Consider the following 21,423-nt stretch of genomic DNA (forward strand, 5'->3'; position numbering starts at 1 on the left):
ACAGAATGCCTTGGCTGTTAGGACTGTAGGATGAATGAGGAATATGCAGTTCCTCAGATCACAAGCCTCAGTCATGCAGGATGAGGTTAACAGTATTACAGATTCTAAGAGTTTTAAAAGTATCTTGCATAATACTGAATATCTTTTTGTTACCTGTTGTCTGTGTGCACTTATTAATGGCTGTTCATACATACAACATCCTATTGTTAAGTGTGTTATATACATTGTATGAACTGCAACCACACAAGGTCTTGGGTGTTTTGCTTACAGTCAGTTCCAGTGTTCCTGGCTGTGGTGCTGACTTGCCAGCCTCTGCTGCTTCAAAATGAAAATGAAAATATTCTGGAAGACTGTGTTTTGCATCTTGTGTATTTTATTTTATGCAAGCATAGGTATTACATGTTTAAATGTTAGATCCGAGTTATTAAACTCGGGGCCTGAATGATATCATAAAGTAATGAGTACCACAGGATTACATGTATTCTCAAGAAAAATATTAAAAATAGTCTTTACTTTTGATTACCGTATTGTTAATAATTTGTTGGCTACTCTTTCCTCTGCTGAGGAATGGATATGTAGAGCACTTAGGCAATTCTGCTTGTCATCTCTTTCTTCTTGGATCTTGCTGAAGATCTTGCCGGTCTTCAAAGCCCCGAAGTAATTAATTCCTCCCTGTTGACAGGGCTGTTTAATTGAGCAGGGATAATGGCTGGCGACTGGCTTATTTGTCAGAACTGCTGAGCTACATGAATTGGAGTGACAAGTGAGGAATACTGGAGGAAGTTCTGAGGAGGAGCATTGTTTCCACTGTAGGTGACCGGTATGGATAATGAAGGAATAACTAATGACACTTGCCTGGGATGTTCCCTATCTTTTGTGTGAAAACTCCGTTCTTGCATGCAGGGCACTCTGCTGACCACGCTGAATGAGAAGATACGTGACCTGAGAGCTCTGGGCTCCGTTCTGTGCCGTGCCACAGAAGAGAAAACTTTCCATGAAATGCCACACTAGGAAGTTTCTGCCTTGCGTTACCAGAAGGGAAAAGATCCGGAGGGAACAGAGATAGGAGAGTTGATTTGTCAGACTTGACAGTGAGTTGGGAAGAAGAGAATAGGTGTTCAATAAACAAGTATGGACTAGTTATCAGCACGGTTGAATTAACTGCTCTCAAAAAGATTTTTGGCCACATAAATGGTGGTTTTGCTTTTTTGAAGTTTGCAGCTATTTATAGTGGTTGCCAAACACAGAAAGCAGATAGGAAAATTTCTGAGTTCATCTAGCTTGTTGAAGTAGAAAATGCAATTACCAATTTGAGTTACTGATAAATCAGAAAGGTGGGATTAAGAATGTGTTGTCTCATCTGCAGAGGGATAGGGTGCTAGTGAAAGTTGGTTGCAGAACATGGGGAGTGACCTAGAGAGGGAGATGAGTCACCTCTTAAAGTCTGACTTTAATGGTGTATTATTGGGACTTCAGTTATGATATCTGTGCAGCCAGTGATAAATTACCTTCCAAAGACTGTTGAAAACTTTGCAACACCAGGCAGTACCCAGAAGTTGTGAATAATTTGAGCTTTTATTTTGGATCTTATTAGAATGAAATAGTTGCTCACTGAACTGAAAATTGTTGCCTTGCTGTCCTGGTACTGTAATGTGGTTTATTTCATACTGGTTGAGACTGACCTTTCTCCTCCTACAATACAGAGCTTTGGGTTTGGGGTTTTTTTGGTTCCTTGCCGCCCCCCCCAATGGCTGTTTTCCCAAGGCTGTGAGGAATAGTGGAGAAAAAAAAAAAAAAATTAAGGGCAGTGAATTCTGAAGTCTTTGTAAGAAGCAGTTAAGTTGGATGCAAAGTATTAAGAGTTGGATGATGGAATTATTTTGCTGGTATTTGTTCTTCTCAAACTGACATATTTGGCAATCTCAGAAAATTGGAACAGTGCTAATGGTTGTGTTCAGACTCTCAGGTGAACTTCAAGCAGCAAATTAATTCCCTGTTCTGAGGGTATTGCTACTGATAGATATTTGCTGGCTTCACCGGGTTAACCTGAATGTTCCTCTGTGTATACATGAGTTTTAATTAACACATCTCTTATGTCTCTTTTGTACTAGATAGTCACTTGAAATAATTACAAGATTATCTAACTTTGTACAGTCTGGTGGCTCAAACTGATCTGTGTCTGACGCAAGTAATCTGGAAATCTGCTTTCAACTTCTGCTAGAGATGTGGGATGGACAAATACTACTTTTTCAAGTAGAGCTTTGCGAGTCTACTCTTGGCTGTTAGCATGTTGTGTGTTTTTTTTTTTTTTAAGCCCACCAAAATATAATAGTTGCCCTCATAAAATTTATTTTTTGAGCAATAAAACCACCTTTCAGTTCTTTATGCAAATCACTCCTGATCAGAAGTAATAAAAACCTGTAACTAAAATTCTGGTAGTTTCTCAAGGTAGTTTTATGTGACAAGAGTCATCAGTAGTGTTTGTGACTGAGAGTCATCTTTGGATTTCTTACCTTTGTAGTCGATATTTTTAGCTTATTCTATTCCTCAACTGCAGTAGGAAAATAATTACTAATCAGTGGTTTTATGTCAGAGCAGCAGATTGTTCAACATTCAAAGAAAAAATTGCATTTCACACTGTTTCTGATAATGTGGGTAATTTGTTTCCTTTAGGCAAATCCTTGGGATTATCTTTTATTCTATGCTTCCTGTAGAGTGAGTTTTTTCTTAGCCTTGTTTGTCTCAACACCAAATACTGAAAGATACTAAAATACCAGTTATGTTGTTGTTGCATTTTTGTATTTCCTTGGTTTGGCAAGTATTTATTTTGGTTTGTCTTTAGTTCAACAAAAGGCCAGCAGGAGGAGTTTTCAGTTTCCAGAAAGGAAGGGAAGATTTGGACTGTAATTTTGCAAATAGTTAAAACAAGAGGTTAAGACGTTTGTCTGAAGACCTTTCAAAGAGATAGCAGCAGTTATAACTCTGTTGACTGCATGTAAGGGTGTGAGGTGGAAGCTAGAATTCAAAATTATTTGAACAAAATTGAGATACTGAGATCTGAAAAGAAAGGAAAGTTCAGAAATAAAAAATTGTGAAGTCCTACATTTCAGTAAGAATAATGGAATGCTCAAATGCAGGATGTGGGGCATGTGATTAAGTAGCAGTCCTTAGGAAGAAAACGTGTGGGTTATTTTGGATCTGAAGTTGAACACAAGCCAACGTAAGTTATGCAAAAAGCAAATGCTTTAGTGAGTTGAAGGGGTGTAACTGGCAGGACAGAAAAATGGAATAAAGGAGGACCCATCTCAAACTTTATTTTTTTAGATGCTATATAGATCCTGGAATTTCCTTAGTCTTTGGTAGCAAATAGTGATAATTTAAACGTCTTTGTTGGAGGAGAAGTGTTTGACTTTGAGCTGTTTCCTGAATTTCATTATTTCTCTCTTCAAGTTGTTTGTTTCATCTTGGCTATGTGGGAGCTACTTCCCTTATTTCTATGTAATGAGAAGGTGGTTCGACCTGTCCATGTATAAATCCAGTTTTAGTTTTTAAGCGCAGTGATGTGATCTTTTCTTGAGTAATAATTACTATTTTTTCATGCATTATTTATGTTCCTAGAATGTTAAATAAACTATTGAATGTTAGCCAAATAATCAAGCAGACCTCCAGAAGACAAGAGAAACTTGCAAGACGTTTTAATTACTGTAAGTTTAATTAAAATTAATTTTGTCCAGCCTTTAATTAGGAATGTGGAATATATAGTCTCAAACTCTCAGGCACCTCCTCCAGAGGTGGAATTGACAGTTCTCAATTGTTTTGCAGTTTCAGATTGTGTAATCCAGCCTAACTGTAGTCCCTGTTGAAATAGCAGCTCTGTGTCTCCTGTGGCCAGACATTCTCACTGGCCACTATCCTTGAGGCAATTAGCTTTTTGTGGATGTTGAATTAATTTTCCAGTGTTTCGACAAGCTGATTTGATACTACAGGAGACTTCAGTGTACCAGCTCGAATATGCTTGCAAGTCAGGAGGGAGAATAGGCTAAACTATTTTAGCCTGGGGTTTTGGGTGTGAGTAGAGACCCCTTTCCAAGATCTGTTCAATGTGCAGGAGGAGAGGTGCACCCTTCAGAACAGAATTCACAGCAGTCGGCGCATGTGAGCCATACGCAGTTCAATATGTGTTTTTAGCTGTGTTGCTGATTTAAGCAGTTTCTTTCCCTGGCTGCCCTGAATTGTGATGTTGCTCTGATGCGAGTGCTCGTGAGGCTTCACATTGAATGGGCTCAGGGAAGAGATCTGGCTGAGAAAATGCTTTCTCTTGTTCATTTGTTGGACTTGTTTCCTAAAGTGGGTTACTATTCAGCTGCATGAATACTTGTTTCCTCACAGTAGAGGAGCTGGTGCAGGGGTAGGAGTAAGGAGCAGAGAATGGGAGTCACTGTGTGCTTAATACAATTTAAATAAGAGGAAATGAGAAAGAAAGTAAGAGACCTTGGGCATGAAAAGAATTATGTTCTTTTGGGAGTATTAAGTCCTAAAATAAAGTGTTCCTTTGTTCTACTCCAACAACATGCTCAGAAACTAGGCTTTCAAGTGCAGTTTTCTTTGGGGGGGAAAAAAGCTTGCTTGCTTTTTTTTTTTTTTTTTTTTTTTTTTTTTTCCAATTCCAGAGAGAAATACCATACATCTCATTGCCTTCCCACTGAGTTCTGCTGTTAAAGAGGCTTCTGTCTTTTTCCACTGCAGCACATAAAGTTTAAGCCAGACAATCTCAAAAATAAAATGGCTTTAAAATGTCAGGTGTTGCTGTTTCATATACTTTGGTTGTATGCCTCCTGTCCTTGGAACAACGTCTATCAAAAATTTATGGCAGTGGTCAAGGGAGGAACATTTAATGTACGTATGGAACAAACCGTGGATATTCCTGTAACGGAACAGGCTGGAGGCAGTACATGGCGCACTTTAGAATACTGATCACTATATTGTCCACAGAATTTAGAGCAGTTTGGAGCTCACACTTTCAGTCTAAATTCAAGTTACTTTAAAGAAGATGAGAGATTTTGAAATAAGGCAGTAAACATTTTTGCAGTAACTGTTTGGAGTGTTACACTAATGTGCTTTTCAAAACTGTGTAAATGTTTCTTAATTAATGTGGGGGGTAGGAATGTTACAGTTCCCATCATGGAGAAAGGGCAGTAAAACAGATACTATTTTTTTTTTTTTATAAGCTTTCAAATGTTTTATGACAGCACTATGCTAGCTTGTTTTGGCTGCTATACAGGAGAGGTCAAAATAACAAGGACCTCCCAGATCTATGCCTGTTGAGAAGGACCTCTGGAGAAACCAAGCCTTTTCGGTGCTGAACTGCACTCATCAGTCTCTGGATAAATATGGATGATGCATTCAGTAATCCTCTGGTAGTGTGGTTACTTGCACTGTGATGCTGAAATGATTTGTGGTTGGCCATCACAGAAAGATTATGAAAGGAAGATTACCATGAGAAGTTTGGTAGTCTAAACCCCTTTTGAGACAGTGGGAGTTGCAGCTGATGTCTAGTTTTAACAGCAGCAAAGATTTGGTAGTCTCAGGAGAATCTTAGATTGTAGTCGAAATGATAGATGTAAAACATTTCTTTGAAGTCACTACATTTTTAGATAGAGGAGGCTCTACATTTGCTAAAGAACTTGCAACTCAAATTGTTGATCTTGAAGACTTTTTGTTGGATTACCAGCAACCCCTCTCACTTTCAGTGTAAAGTTATGTGATCTATGTTTAAAATAATAAGAAAAAAAAAAGGTTGTACACATCTTTGGAGGTGTGTTACTTGTACCCTTGAAGATGAAAGAAGCAGGAAAATGGAAATAATGCTTTCTGGTCAGCTAAAATATCTAAAGTATAGATGATGTGTGTGGTAGCTTCAGCAGCTGGGACTGCAATTTTTGCTGCTGTCAGCAGAGGCAGCTACCCAATTGATGCTGAGTGGGAAGGTTGCAGCAATTTCCTTGTGCAAGGGAGAATGGAGTCTGAAGATGGCCTGACTGGGACTGAAGAACCACTTGGGTTGAAGAAGCAACCCAGGAAAATGGAAGCTTCCTTCTGCCCATGGAGCCAGGGGCAGTTTTTGATATCTATGCAAGTTTTTGAATTAAGAGAGGGAATGAAATATGGGTAGATCTCAGCAAAGTGGGCCATGTGTAGAGAATTGGAGTGGAAAACAGAGGAGCAAAAGGTGACTGAGTATCCTGTAATACAGAAGTGATACAAGAGGATGAATGAAGAGAACTAGGAATAAGAAACTTCAAGAAGGGAAGCAGAAGAGATGGCACATGCATACCTGGTTTTGTGTCATGTTTAGCTACTTGCAAGGTGCTTGAGATTGTTTGAGAACTGAAAAAATAGACCTTTGGGCTTGGCTGACAATACTTAAGAAAAAAAAATCTCATTATGTTCTTGCATTCGTCTTGTTCCAGTGTTGCAGTGCTGAAACGGTGTTTGTTCTTGCAGGGCGTAGTTGTTTGGCATGCTGGTTTGTCTGTTAATTGTTAGTGATACCACAGCTGCCCCTACGGTGACAGAAAGTCCAATTCCTTAACCTCATTCTTATGGAGTTCCAGATAGTGACCTCCATAATTCTCCCATTAGATTCTCATGACTAGTTTGCTGGTTGGGAACTGCAGAATCCGTATTTCCATACACCATTCAGAGATCCTACAACCAAATCCAAGGACGTTCGTATTAAGGTCGTTTGGCAACGTAACTAGAAATGACTTCCTGGCAGTGGATGTCTGCCCTTGGATATCCCCTACAGGGACGGGAAATTACAGAATCACAGTGAGAATAATAGTAAGCATGCGTAGTTAACCAGGATGGTTTGAAGAACAGTATTTATTTTCCTAGCAAAGGCTTAGGTGCTTGGCAGTTGTCCACAGAAGACCAGTGGCAGTGCTGGAAAGAGTATATAGAAGGAAAGCTAGAAAAGGAACAAGCTGCACAGCAAGAAATAAGCTCAATTCCTAATCACTGGCTCAATTCATAATTACATTTTACTTGAAACATGTTGATTTCACTAAAGAGTCCAGTCCTTTCTGGAACAGATAAAATACTTCTTAGTTGGGTTGGCAATTCTCTTGTGATCTGAGAAGTCAAGGACAGTCCTGCTGAACACTGATTTGTTAAGGAGTAGCTCAACAACTAACCAACTCCAGTTCAAATAAGCCTGATTTTCTTTTCCATTGTAAACTTCAAAAGCAGTGTTTCAATGCGTCAAACAATAGTGAGCTGATGAATCAGTCTCAACGTATAAAGGCTCTTTCTAGGCAGCAGGCAAAAGGCTTAATGAATGCAGAGTAAGAAACAGATCCAATTATTTGAATCCCAGAAGAAATCCATCCCTCATTGAAGCTAGTGGGGAAGTGGCCATTATGGTGAGACGTTTTTCTGTTGGTAGTGGCGAGCCTGTGTTGGTACCTGATCCTACTTGGAACCTTTTTCTTGCAGATCACTTTTGCCTTGACTTGTGATTTTATTTTAATTTTTTTGAATGGTGCTCATGCGACCCCATATCAGTTGTTAAGGACTCCTTCCAAAGGGCTGCTTGAAAACTGCATGGATGATACCTACCAGGAGATGCTGAAACTCAGAACATTGTGTATCAAAGCATAGTAATGTTAAGACTGATTTACAAAAAATGATAGGTGGTAATTCGTTTGGTCTGCTCTGTAGTGATCTGCTTCAGCTAACTTGTTTTGAAATGTGGAATGAGAGCCAGTCTTGTAACTAGAGCAGTTTCCTAGTACTTCCAGCCTGAGGTCACATCATACTTTTTCACTCTGCAGACACCATGACATTTCATACCTGTTGTCTTTTCAGAGTTTCAGACCACAGAGGACTTTGTATGAGCTAAAGAATAACCATCATGTCATAAGTAGAGCATTGCTTCTTTAAGACTGTAGTAACCTATTCCTTTATCTCTTTATATATAAAGGTTCTTGTTTAGTAGCTATTAAAGCAATGAGAATTTCACAGCAGTGGTTGTTACTGTTGCATTTCATAACACCAGGGTTAGTCTCGTATCTTACTCTAACTTAGAAAAGTAACTTTTGAAGGCTTTATTTCATCCTGTGCAGAATAGTGCTGTGTTTTGGAATCTCTATGGGATTTGGTATGAGAAGAGTGTTGATAATACACTGATGTTTCCAGTTGTTGCTGAGAGATCAAGGACTCTCCAACTCCCCATGTCCTGCCCATGCGTAGGTGTGCAAGTAGCTGGGAGGGAGCACGGCCACAGCACCCGACCCAAACTGGCCAGTGGAATATTCCGCATCATATAAGGTCATGCCCAGTGTATAGATGAGGGCTGATTGTGAAGCACTCTCTCACTTCTGGCATTGAGGTTTTGGGATGCTCTTTTCTCTGGCTTTGCTAGCTGGGAACAAGCTGGGCAGTGGTGGGTGGTGAGCAATCACATCGTGTGTTACCTGTTTGTATTTTCTGTTATTGCTATTATTATTATAAGTTTTAAATTTTATTTTATTTCAATTATTAAATAGTTTTATCTCAACCTATGCGTCTCTTTACCTTTCACATTGTCTTCTCCATCCCATAGGGTAAGGGAGGGTGAGTGAGCGGCTGTGTGGTGTTTGGCTGCCAGCCAGTTTTAAATCACGACAATGGTATATTTTCATACCATAGGGACATCACAAGACAAAACTACTTATCAGGATAGTTAAGTTTATAGTATTTACTGAAGTGGCTTTTGTACACGAATTATTGAAGTAGAACCACTACTGCATTCATTAAGCAAATCTTCGATAGTTACAGAAAGCCAATGCCATATTCACAACTGCTTGAATGGTTAATCAAGATAAATGTGACTTGCATCATAAGAAGTGATTAAACTCTACACAGAGAGGGATAAAAAATATGGAATATGCAGGCATTATCTCAGTGGATGCTCTTGATCAAAATAAAATACTCTTACACAAATGAAATATAAGTTATCAGATTACTTGTTGTCAGTAACAGTCATGGTAGCCATTTCTCTGGTAGCTACCAAACCTCTTAGGTATGTTGAGGTTAAGATATTCCATCCGGCCACTGTTTTTACCCAGGTGAGGCTTTAGAAACAGACAAATCCACACCTCCACCCAACCAGCCAATAAAAAAAAGGCAAAAAAATAAATCACACAAAAAATCACACAAAATCCCCTCCAAACCTTAGAGGTTAAACACTGGAGGAATCGATCAGGAAATACTCCTGATCCTACTCACAACTCTTCTTTGGGATTAATGAAGAGTAGATCTGTAGTGAAAACCAGCCATGTGTCTTTTACGTTTTTTAAATCTTTGCACTGCATTTGTTCCGAATGGTAGAAGTCTTCAAGAGAGATTTTAGAAAGCTAATCAAATGCGTGGAGGAGACACTCTCTGTAAGTACCTTTACAGAAGGGAAGGCTGTGGTTTGTGCAATAATAAACTCCAAAATACTTGCATGGGAAAGGTATCTTAGAAGTTGTCACTGGAAGACAAGTCTAAGGTGGGACTTGTAGTCAGTAAACAGAAGCATAGGAAAACAATGTATATCCAGAATGAATTTCTTACTTCTTTTAGGCATCACTTTTTAGACTGAGATTTTTGTCTTGGGTCTCATAGTTTGACAATCTGGGAAAGAACATTAAACGAAACATCTTTAGGGAAACCTTGGCATTACCATAAAAGCTGACTTACATCGTTTAAGTTACCAGTTATAGTATTCCGTTTTCCCATCTGCAGCTGTAGATGGAGTCAATTGTTGGCAACATATTAATATAAGCTAGGAATGCCATCCACTTATATTTGCTATTCTTTGTTTTAGTATGTAATAAAATTGTGTAAATTTTCAAGTAAATTGTACTAACTTGGAACCAAGTTTTGTACCTTCTGTTTAAAAGATCTAATATTATAATACTGAACTTATTAAAATCTGCTTAATTATGTGGTTGCTTCAGATCCTTGCTTTTATGGGGACCTTATTTGTCTAGTTCCCTGTGGAAACAAGGCTCACCTGTGTGTGGGCCATGTGTATTCACATTCACCTCCAGTCAAGTTTTTTTTGGTCTGTTGTTCATTGTGGACAATTGTGACAGATAAGGATCTTAAGGAAACAGTTGTCTAAGAAAATGTCGTTCCAAGTTTTAGGACAACAAATAGATAATAGAGGGGAGAAATTCTGTCTATGTCTACCATGAGGAAAAATTTGCTGTGTGTGTCTTGGTAGAAAATAGAGGAAAAGCTGTTACGAAAGCCCAAGCTTTAGGAGGTCTGTCCTTTGGCATTTGCATGTTCATGGGCAGCAAACTGAGTTAACTACAAGATGTGAAGATACAGGTTCTGGTGTTCTTAATTGCCTATAATAGTTCATTATGAATGAAGTCTTGGAACAGTATGCCAGGGTAGTTAAGGGCTAAAAAAAGTTTTCTGACTTGTTAAAATAATTTTGTTTTAACTGATCATTTCTGATGATGTTTTTGTTTCCACATTAGCACATATTGTCCTCTCATCTAGTTTCTGTACATGGATGGGAACTTCCTCACAATCCCAGTAGTATTTTGAATTTCCTTTTGTTTATTATTTTTAATATTACTATTTTTTTTAATTATTAATATTTTGAACAAGAGCAAAGGAAGAGAAATAAACCTTCCCTAGCTTAACAAGCAGGTGAGCAGGGGTGGTCTGAACTGCTAGGGAAGACAGTATTAGCTTCCCTTAGTTGTTTTCTTTTGGGAGTTGGGAAGACAATATAATGACCTTAGTAGATGAGCTAAATCGCTGGATTGAAGTAAGCTCTTAGCACCTGGGAAACTGTTTACACCATGTTTTGTTTTGTTTTTGCTTTGTTTTTTCCAGTATGTATTAGTACTTATGTTTGAGGGCTTAGTTTTTCATTTTAAATCTTTCGCTTTTTCTGAGTCTGGTAAGTGCATATTCTGCCCTCCACCTGCCCATCACCCCTCTCCCTCTTTTTTTTGTTTGTTTTGTTATTGCTAAGGCATTGTGGTTTTGTTTTGTTTTTTCAGCAGTTTAGAAACCTGGTAGAGAAGGTAAGGCATAAAGCCTTACATAGTACCTGTTTCAAAGGAATTTTGATTTTCAGTTAATAATGAGTTAGACCTCTGGAGTCATCTTTTAAAGAAAATGAGGGACAGAACTGCAGTCCTAATACATGATCCAGAGAGGGGAAAAAAAAAAAAAGGAAAAAAGCTGCCTCCAACTCCTTAGTCCTAATTATTAATTTGAATTTTAATCCTTTGTAGTTGAAAATACCAGAACATTGTATTTCTAGTACTTATTTTCTTTAAGACAAGTACTGAAAAATCTGAACTGCTCTAGCATATGTAAATATAGTCGATCCATTCCAAACATATTTTGATAACTTAGTCTTAATAAAAGCTTTCAAGGAATTAATCAGCTCTCTAATTGGAACTTTAATGTATCTTTAGGTTAAGATACAGCCTTCGGCATGCTTGCATATATATGTCTAATTTCTTTAAAATACATTCTAAAGAATTCTTTAGTGATGTGTTTTGTATATCTCATGCTTTTGTTTCAACAGGTAGCATTACTGGGATTAGATGTTTTAGGTGCCTTTGTTGACAGACTATCAGGACGCTTTAAATCCTATATAGGAACCGGTAAGTGAGATACAACTTTATTTTTCTTAAGACCAAAAAGTAAAAGACACTTGCTTTCCTGTCCCCCAGCAGCTGAAGTGGAACATGTTGAAAGCTTTTGGTGCTAATTAGAATATATTGGTAGGCATCTTATTGCTGTTGAAATTTGAACAATTTTACATGAACTTTTAAATGCTCTGTCGTCATGCAATCACTGATTTCCAGGTGGTGGTTGGGATTTTTTTAAAAGTTCCAGGAATATCTTTTCAGTAGTTTCATGCTATATAGTTGCTTACCAGTCCCATGCTATGTACTTGCTTACCACTCCCCAAGCCAGTCATCTAAAAATTACACTGGAATTTAAGTGTTACCTTTGCCTTGTGTTAAAGATCAAAGGTTTTATTTGCAGATCACTTTAATTAGAGCCTTATGTCTGCTGAAGCCTGTGGTCTTAGAGGATTGTGGTCTACCTCCTGTTAGATGACTGGACTGTAGCTTCTAGTAGTCTAAACTTTTTATGGGGTGAAAAAAAAGTACTGTTATTCTTGTGTGAAACGTTTACTCAAATGAATTTCAAATCAACAAATCTACACGTGCCTGAGTGTGGAACAGTTACTCTGGGAGGTATGAGCAAACTATACCGCTGAACTCACTTTGCTGCTGTCCTTGAAAAGAGATAATGATGCAAGGGCATTAACATTGGTGCTATATCACTGCCTATTTTTAACAGAAGTTTTTAACTTAATGTCCTTTTCCAAAATTTGTGTGAGTTATTCCCATGTTCTCAACTATCTCAAACTGTCTGTCAAAATGTTAAGCTTCCTCTTCTTTACATGTCTACTTTTGTATTTAAGAGTTAAGAAATCACCAAAATTTGAAAGTTTAGGAGTACAAAGTACAGCTTATGACAAGTTAGTAACTAAATTGATTGGAAGCATATTTCAGGATGCTGTAGAACTACTGCAGTAGAATGCTACAGAATTTAAATCTATTTTGTTGCAGAGGGTTTTTCTTTGGCTGGTTAATTTTTGTATTGGAGCAGTGTAAGGGAACTGGAGACGTGCTATGCAGAATATTACTGATTTCTGAATAGTCTCCGTTTGTAGCTACAAATAGTGCTGTGCTTCAGAGTGTTACTCTGTTTTGATGTATATTTTAGTGGTGTGTAGAACTTAAAATTAGAGCAACTTTATTCAACATTAGAAAGCTTTTTATATTTCTTCTGGTTTTGTTTCCTTAAGGGTGAACTATTTGAGAATAGTTTGAAAAAACTATTTTCTTTCTCCCAGTAGTTGAGTAGTTTGAGATTATGAGCAAATGATAGATTTAAATTTCAGTACTCAGTAGCATTTATATTTTAAAAACATAAGAGAGTACTAACACTGTGTGACCATCAAACGTGTAACATCAACAGACATCTGAAGTTGTGCATTCCAGAAGCACTTTTTAGAAAAGCTGAGTAGTAGTGTCTTCAAGTGAAATTGGCCTTCTGAGCATCTCCAGAATCCAGACCTGTAGAGTGCATTATGCTGAATATACAAGTTTAACAGACACTGAAATATTAGTCTCAGTAAAGGCAGAAAACAATGTTTATTTTAGATGACTTCTTAAGAGAGTGATTTATCGTATGAATTCTCTTCAGTTGGTTGCTGTCTCTCCAAGTCTAATAACAAGATTTAGATAATTTTCAGGCTTTGTCAGTGAAGCAGTAACACAAAAACTTTATTGTAAATGTCTGGGAGTGTGGATAGTCCTGGGTTTATGAGAGTAATTAAAAGCACACTGGTGAGCAAGAAAACAGCTTCCTTCAACAGAACTTAACCAGCGGTTTCCCAAATCATGTTCTGTTGACTCTGCAGATTTGGTTTCTAACGTAATCTGAGAATGACTTCAGTAACTCAGACCAAAGCCTTGTGTCTGACAGGGATCTGTTTGCACATGCCTGAGAAGAAAGGAAGGACAGGACAAACATGCAGTGATAACTCTTCAGTATGACCCGCTCGCTGTCAGCAGTCCTGCAGTTTAGGGCCAGCTGAGGCACATGGTATCTTCAATGTCTCCCTTGCCACCCTGTTTTCCTACAGCTTTATCTGGTTAGTTTTTGAACCCACATAGCCTTTGGCTTTTACAGTGTTCTGCTTAATTATGCAGAACTCTTGTTTCGGACCGTCTGTCTGATAACTTGATGCTTGCTAGATCTTGTGTTAGAGAGGTAAGCCATCGTTTCTTCTGTTCTTGACTGTGCAGTCTTCACTTTATGAATCTCTTCTGTGCCCGTCGTCTGCCATCCTTCCTCCCTACCTGGGTAAGAGTCCTGGCCTAATTGTTTCTTGCATACACACGGTTCCACAGTTTTTATTGTTTTTCTTTGCTCTTTTGGTGCCTTTCTGTTGTAGTGCTTTTGAGTTAAGGATGCCATAACAGTACAGATGCAGCATATGTTTATAGTGACATAACTCTGGTTTTATTATGTCACCTATTACTTCTGTAATTATTGATAACAGATTTCTCCATTATATTGCTGCTTTTGAAAATGGACCTAATAGATTCATGAGACTGCACAGGAAACAGGTTGTTACAGCAAACAGTGATGGTGGATTTAGGGTCCACTGTCCAGGGTGGTGTCTCTTCTTTCATGCCCTTATCATTATGGTACCTTCCTTCCTTTAAGACCCCTTCTTGAGAACTGTGTGAAAATCCACCTGCGCTCTGTTAGCTGAGTTACTTTCTGAACATCCGTTCTGCAGAGAACTCTTACAAGTTTGTGAGGTACCATTTCTTTTTCTAAAAGCTGTATTGTCTCTTCTATGCTGTAGCTGGCTGCGTGTGTACTAACTCTAACTACTGGGTTCTTTAGAGATACCAGAAGAAAGTAGAACCCTAGAATCATTTAGGTTGGAAAAGACCTTTCAGATCATGGAGTCTGACCATAAGCCGAATGCTACCGAGTCACCCCTAATTCATGTCCCTAAGCACCACATCTAGGTCTTTTAAATACCTCCAGGCATGGTGACTGCTTCCCTGGGCAGCCTTTTCCAGTGCTTGACAAACCCTTTCAGTGAAGAAATTGTTCCTAATATCCAATCTAAACCTCCCCAGGGGCAACTTAAGGCCGTTTCCTCTCCTCTTAACACTTTTTACCTGTGAAAAGAGACCAACACACACCTCGCTACAACCTCCTTTCAAGTAATTTTAAGAGTGCGGTGAGGTCTCCCCTGAGCCTCCTTTTTTCCAAAAAAACACAGTTCCCTCAGCTGCTCCTCATAAGACTTGTTCTCTAGACCCTTCACCAGCTTCATTGCCCTTCTTTTGACACGTGCCAGCACCTCAATATCTGTCTTGCAGTGAGGGGCCAAAAACAGTATTTGAGGTGCAGCCTCACCAGTGCTGAGTGCAGGAAGACGATCACTTCTCCAGTCCTGCTGGCCACACTATATCTGACACAAGCCAGGATGCCATTGGTCTTCTTGGCCACCTGGGCACACTGCCGGCTCATATTCAGCCGGCTGTTGACCAACCCCCCCAGGTCCTTTTCCACCAGGCAGCTTTCCAGCCACTCTTCCCCAAGCCTGTAGCATTGCACGGCGTTGTTGTGACCCAAGTGAAGGACTTGGCACTGAGTCTTGTTGAACCTCATACAATTGGCCTCAGCCCATCTGTCCAGCCTGTCCAGATCCCTCTGTAGAGCCTCCCTATCCTCAAGCAGATCAACACTCCTGCCCACCTTGGTGTCATCTGCAAATTTGCTAAGGATGCACTTCATCCCCTCATCCAGTTCGCTGATAGATATATTAGATAGAACTGGCCCCAATACCAGGCCCTGGGCAACACCACTTGTGACTGGCTGCCAACTGGGTTTAATTCTACTCACCATAACTCTTTGGGTTCAGCCATCCCGTCAGTTTTTTACCTAGGGAAGAGTGCACCCATCCAAGCTGTAAGTAGCCAGTTCCTCCAGGAGAATGCTGTGGGAGTACTTTTAATTCAGGTTTTAGATGTAATCTCTTCATTACATCTGAATTATGAAAATTGCTTAAAAGTAGGAAAAAATAAGCTTTTGTCCCTCCACCCCCTGAAACTCCTATGAAGTGTCCATAGTTATGGATTTGAAAAGAATCAACTATTCTATGCAAACTCTGATTTTAGCATTTTTTCTCATGTCTTGGTTATGTCCAATTAGGTCATTGTTTGATGTAAACATAATTAATGAGGTGAGTAATCACATATTGCAAATTTGCAATTCATACAGGTGATATGAGGAGAAAGTAAAGAGTACGATATCAAGCCTGAAAATGTGGGGAAATTTGGATGCATAATACTTCAACTAAGTAACGACGTTCTTCTACCCCACAGGATGTCTTAGTAGTATTTTATGTGGTAGGCATTTATTTTCTTCTGTTTTGGTCAAATAAATGTGACTATATTAGTTTTTGAAGACAAGCATAATAGAACTTTTCCAGATAATTTAATTATTACTTCGAAATATTAAAAATATACTTTCCTTCTTGTTTATTGCAATAAGTTATTGTAGGTGCTTGCATTCTCACTGAAGATCAGGATTGCACCATGAATACAGCAAAGGAAGATGTATATGTAAAATAATGACCTACTCTGTTTTCTGCCTTTTTACAAATACATGTATCCTATTTTCTAGGTGAAGTTTCAGTTTTATAGCTGTGTTTTGTCATAAAATACCTGGAACCTTAAATGCGTTTTTGTCTTAACAAAGAGCATTATGTTTTGATGACCCTGAGATGTTTTTATTCATCATTCAAAGCTCATTAAATGATAGAAATGCAGTAGTGTATTACCCAACTACAGCATGGCAAAACATTTCCCCCCCCTGCCCCAGTTTAATTTCCTGTTTAGTTATGATGGGGATAGATTTCTTGTGCAGACAAAACTAACTAACATGACTGAATATTCACCCCCCATAAGCATTACAGGATTTTTGCTAAGAAGTAAAAAACACACATGCTTTATTATTATTTCCATCTTTGCAGCCTGTATGTATGCTATAAATTAGATTTGGGCAAAGTCATTACAATAGTTACAGGACAGATGCTTTCTAATATTCTGAAGAGTGTGTTAGTGATCTTTGTATTGAAGTCTAATGCTCAATAAGAGACTTAATTCAGTTTCCTAGGCAACAATCTAATGTTGCAGCAACTTTCTTCCAAGGTGTTGTCCTTTTTATGATTAACCACGTTGCACGCTCTCTGCAGCTGGCGTCCAGGATCTTGGAACTGGGACACACAAATTTGTAATCTCTTGTTTAGGACTTCCAGTGAAGATGCTTGAAAATACTTTGCAAGCAATAAATATCTGGCTATGTCTTTATTCATAAGATTATGTAGCTATATTCTGGATAAAATAATGCAGATTAAGGAGTGTGTGAGTGTTACATCTTCCAGTATTTTAAAATACTGCTTGTTCTGTGATTTAAAAGAGATTACGTAAGTGTACATAATTACCCTGTCACAATCTCTTTTCTCAGGTGATGGCGTTAATTATTAAAATATTATATCTAGGCATTTGTAGCTTTGTTTTCTAAAAGGAGTGAATGTTATTTTACCCTCTTGTTATTGTCAAAGGAACAGGAAAAGAAAAAGTATAATAAAGGTATATGGAATCTCTTTCAGTTTTGGTATGGTATTATATCATGACCTATTTTTCTGCATATAGTGAACTGTCCATTAGTCTATGATATAATTATATTGCCATTTACTTTCATGTTTTACCTTACAAGATGTTGCAAAATGTATTTTAGTTATCTACAAAATAAAGATACTTGACATTTTAAAAAGACCAAACACAGATACACACTATATATGTGCATATATGTGTAAGTCTCAATAGAGATACACATTTAACACATAGAAAACCCATAGGTAAAGATATGTGTATGTGTAGTGGCAGTTTCAAGTCCTCCTTAACAAGCAACCAGTGAGCAAAAACAATTTTGGAAGATAGTTGTAGTGACATATACTAAGATCTGAAACCAATTCGAAGTGTTTAAATTCTCTCCCAGGTGGCTTCTAGCAGTGATGGAAGAACCTTTAAGTTAGACTCTTCAGGATAATTTAAAAGCTCTTTTAAATTTATTGTTATAATTACGCATGCAAATATGTTGCTTGATTTATTTTAAAGCAGTTGTAAGGACTTGATATGTGCGTTAATTTTTTGGCTGAATTTGGATTAAAAACACTTGGTAGAAGAATTTGGAAATATTTGTTTGAGTAAGACTGCATTTACATAAGTGACACCCAAGTTATTAGATTTTGCTTTTTCTCCTGCTTAATGATTGAAATTTTTGGATAGAAAGACTTAAATGCGCAGTTTAATCAAGATGTAACTCTTCAATAAGTCTTTTTAATGAAGTATGGAGAAATGTTTTCTTCAACACAGTGAAAACCAAGAATTATTTTAGCATGAGCTACCATGGTTATATACCATGTAGAAAAATATTTGATCTTCAGGTTTTAGGGACTGACTAATTTTTATTCTTATTTTTCATTTTTAATAATTTAATTTAAATGTGGAGACTAATGGCACAATCTGCTCTAGGATTCCGGATACAGATGCTTGCAGAACACGTGAACATAAAACCTGGAATAATTTAGGTTGGAAGAGACCTTCAAGATCATCTGGCCCCTGTCTTTGCTTAAAGTATGGCCAAACTCAAATGTTAGGGAAGAATTTTAAATTAAACAATTCAAGAAATTGAATTGCTCCAGTAATGTAAAGCAAGCTTTTCTATTTATGTGAGAGAAGTTCTGTCTCAGAGATGCCTTGTTGCATCTCAAGTCAGGTGTTTTGTCTGATAGTGGCTTTTCATTTTATTGCTTATTGACCTCAGGAAAAGCTGTGCTGGATACGTGTTGTAGGATTTTCTTAAATAATAAAATGCCGACGTTTCAGACTTTTCCTAAAGGCTTTTAGAGAAGACTCCGTTATTTGTATTTTTTGTCCAGAATAGATGTTTTGATTGCTTCTATATTTTCAAATTTAACACAATGATGAACTTCCTGCAACATCTCAGAAAATCCTTAGATTTTCTTTGGTTTCTTGTATGGTTAATGATCATAGCCAGTGGTCATAGCTGATTTAAGCTGTGACTTCTTTCATCTTGGTGACAGATTCTCTAAAGCTTTAGTAAAAAAAAAAGAAAGAAAAATCTGTGCAGCCTTTTAAAGCTTTTTATGTCCTGGCTGGCTAGCACTGGAATTTATTAGTAGCGGGAATGATTTTTGCCTGAAGTGATCCGTGCTTGAGTGATAAGCTGTGATTCAGAGTACCATCTCCTCGTTGTCTGTCGACACTTCACTGTATGACACCTAGAAATGCGGTGCCATTAAGTAAGAACAGAGAAGTCCTAGCCTTCCTCGGATCTGTTTGGTTCTAATTAACACAGGTTCAGTAAAAACCTAGCTTAGAGCTAAAAAATGTCAGATGATGACATGAGCATATGTTCTCTACCTTTTAGTCTTCTTGCTGGTCTAAAACACCTCTTGAAACTCTTTGGACTTGAAGGCTCTCTTCTCATGTTTCCTGAGATGGAGACCCTAATAGATTGATGGATGTATCATTAAAAAAAAAAAAAAAAAAAAGTGTTTGTTTTTTCCCTCCAGTACTGGTGGTGAAAAGTATCTCTCATTAATCCCCTTAATGCTTTTCTTAGTTGGCTGCTGGAGAGACCCAAAGAAGCACATTCATGTCTGAGATGATTTTTGATTAAAGTTACTGTGGCCTGGGCTTTATCTTGAGGAGGGCAGCGGTGAGGCCCTGTCTGAGAGCCTGTTGATGATTCTTTGCTTAGAAGTAGCCCGTGGCTCAGGCAGACCAGCCCTGCTGCTGGCCCTGTAGGAGCCTCTGTGGGATTTCTTTCTCCCCCGTGCATCTAACCCCAGAGAACAGAGACTGCTCTAATGGCTGAGACAGCTCTTTCCCTCCCTCCTTTCTAATGGCAGCTGTTAAATGCTGCTGTCTGAGCTGGCAGGGGTTCTGAGAAAGCTAGGAAGATACTGCTCCCTAGGTTTAATCTGTTTCTGCCCTCCCAGCCTTTTCTTTTAGTGTCTAAGACAAGAAGTTAGATGTTTTAGTAACAGAATTTTTGCCAACACTGATATTGTTTCCAGGGTGAATGTTCTTGCTTGTTTAATGCTTTTTTGTAAGTCTTTGCAGTAGAGCAGACATGGACTATCTAAAGTTGGTTCATAGAAGGGGGTAGGTGTGAGAGGGTATACATAAAATGGGCTCTTAAAAAGAGCAGATATAAGTGGTCAAGAGAAAAGGGATAGAGAGGGAGCTGTGAGCGATAATACAAACTGAAAAGCTCTATACTTGTGTCATAACAGAAGGAATTCTTGTTAAACAAAAGGAAATTGTGTTACCTATGGCATTCTTTACTGCAGGGAGTCATACAGTTAAGCTGCTCAGGATTTTTAAAAACACATTGAGTGCCACAGTAGGCACAGACTTACGTGTTTTACTTGTTTATCATCTTCAGTCTCAGCAGAGGAAATAAATATTTAATCTCTCAAAGCTGTACTCTAACTTCCCAGGCTGATTTTGGCCTTAACTCTACTGTCCAACTAGTGGTGATAAAATCATTATGTGAACTTGTATAAATGAAAATTTATTTAGGTTTACTGAGCCAAGAGAAGGAAGATAAACAATGGAAATGAAAGCCACAGGATAAGCAGCTCTGTTAGGAGTATAGTAGAAGGGAAAAAGGCATAGATAGCAGCTCAGATTCAATTAAAGGTAGATTTGGTAGAACTGATGTGTGCTATAGAATATTTTTGCTACCACTTCTAAGTTTTCTTCAGTCAAAACCTGTAAAATCATGGTATAACAATGTAGAAATATGAACAGGAAGAACTCAGGAATGGCTGGTAGTGATTGGAAACTTTGACAATATGCCAAAATATGGCAAAAAGGCAAACTGGATGGGTTATAGTGATTCTTGGCTCTGCAAAAAATAACCAGCCACTGCAAAGCGAATCAGTGTCTCCTAAATTTAGTGTAATGTTTCTCTGCATGTCAGCAGAAATAAAAGGAAGAAAGTTGTCATATGTTATGAGGTTTTCCAAAATCCCTTTGAAATCATTAAAGAAATGATGCAACAGAAGAAGTAAGATGGATACGGTTAGTATAGAACAGTAGGAATGTGTGAATCCGTACTGAATATGACAAATTATATACTTCACTGGGTAACTTGTTAGGAGACTATGAATACTGCCTTCATGCATGGTCCTACTTCTTCCTCACTGGTCTTTTAACTCCATGTATTTGAGATTGTTTAGTTTGCAGACTGGTGCCAAATGCATGTATTTGCACTGCACTATAAAGAAGGATGCTAATTTGATAATGCTGATGAGAAAGCATATAAAACTTAAAGGAAAAGTATCAGCAAAAGTTGTATTTGGGATGAAGTTGGGGGGAAAAAAAAAAGCATATTATTAGTGATGTGTTTTCTGGTCATCCATTCTTTGGGATGTAGTGCTCTCATCTTCTAAAGCAGAGACTTGAGTTTTGGTAAAGTGTGCCCTTGCATGGCAAGTATGACTTCAGCTGTTCCTGGTAAGGATAGAAACCTGCCTAATGCTGACCAAGCTAAAAATCTTGTTATAAAATCTTGTTGTGCAAGATTGACATGCATATATCATCTTGAATGTCTGAGGATGTCCTCAGTTCACCTTGTAAACAGACAAACACTGATAGGAGGAGCAGTACGGGCTGTGAGGGGGAGACACTCGGCATAGTGAGTAGG

At 38.1% G+C, this 21,423-nt stretch overlaps 1 protein-coding gene across 27 annotated transcripts in view; it reads left to right on the forward strand.

The window, feature by feature from the left end:
* The window catches only part of CLASP2 (cytoplasmic linker associated protein 2), a 152,943-nt gene that overhangs the window by 2,328 nt on the left and 129,192 nt on the right, over positions 1-21,423 (forward strand). For all 27 annotated transcript variants that reach the window (XM_032997385.2, XM_032997384.2, XM_032997387.2 and 24 more), the window contains exon 2: positions 11,591-11,669. In XM_032997385.2, the coding sequence (XP_032853276.2) occupies positions 11,591-11,669 (79 nt within the window). The remainder of the gene's footprint in view (positions 1-11,590; positions 11,670-21,423) is intronic.

The sequence above is a fragment of the Tyto alba genome, unplaced genomic scaffold, assembly GCF_018691265.1.
Source record: "Tyto alba isolate M040663 unplaced genomic scaffold, T.alba_DEE_v4.0 Super-Scaffold_46, whole genome shotgun sequence".
Classification (NCBI taxonomy): domain Eukaryota; kingdom Metazoa; phylum Chordata; class Aves; order Strigiformes; family Tytonidae; genus Tyto; species Tyto alba.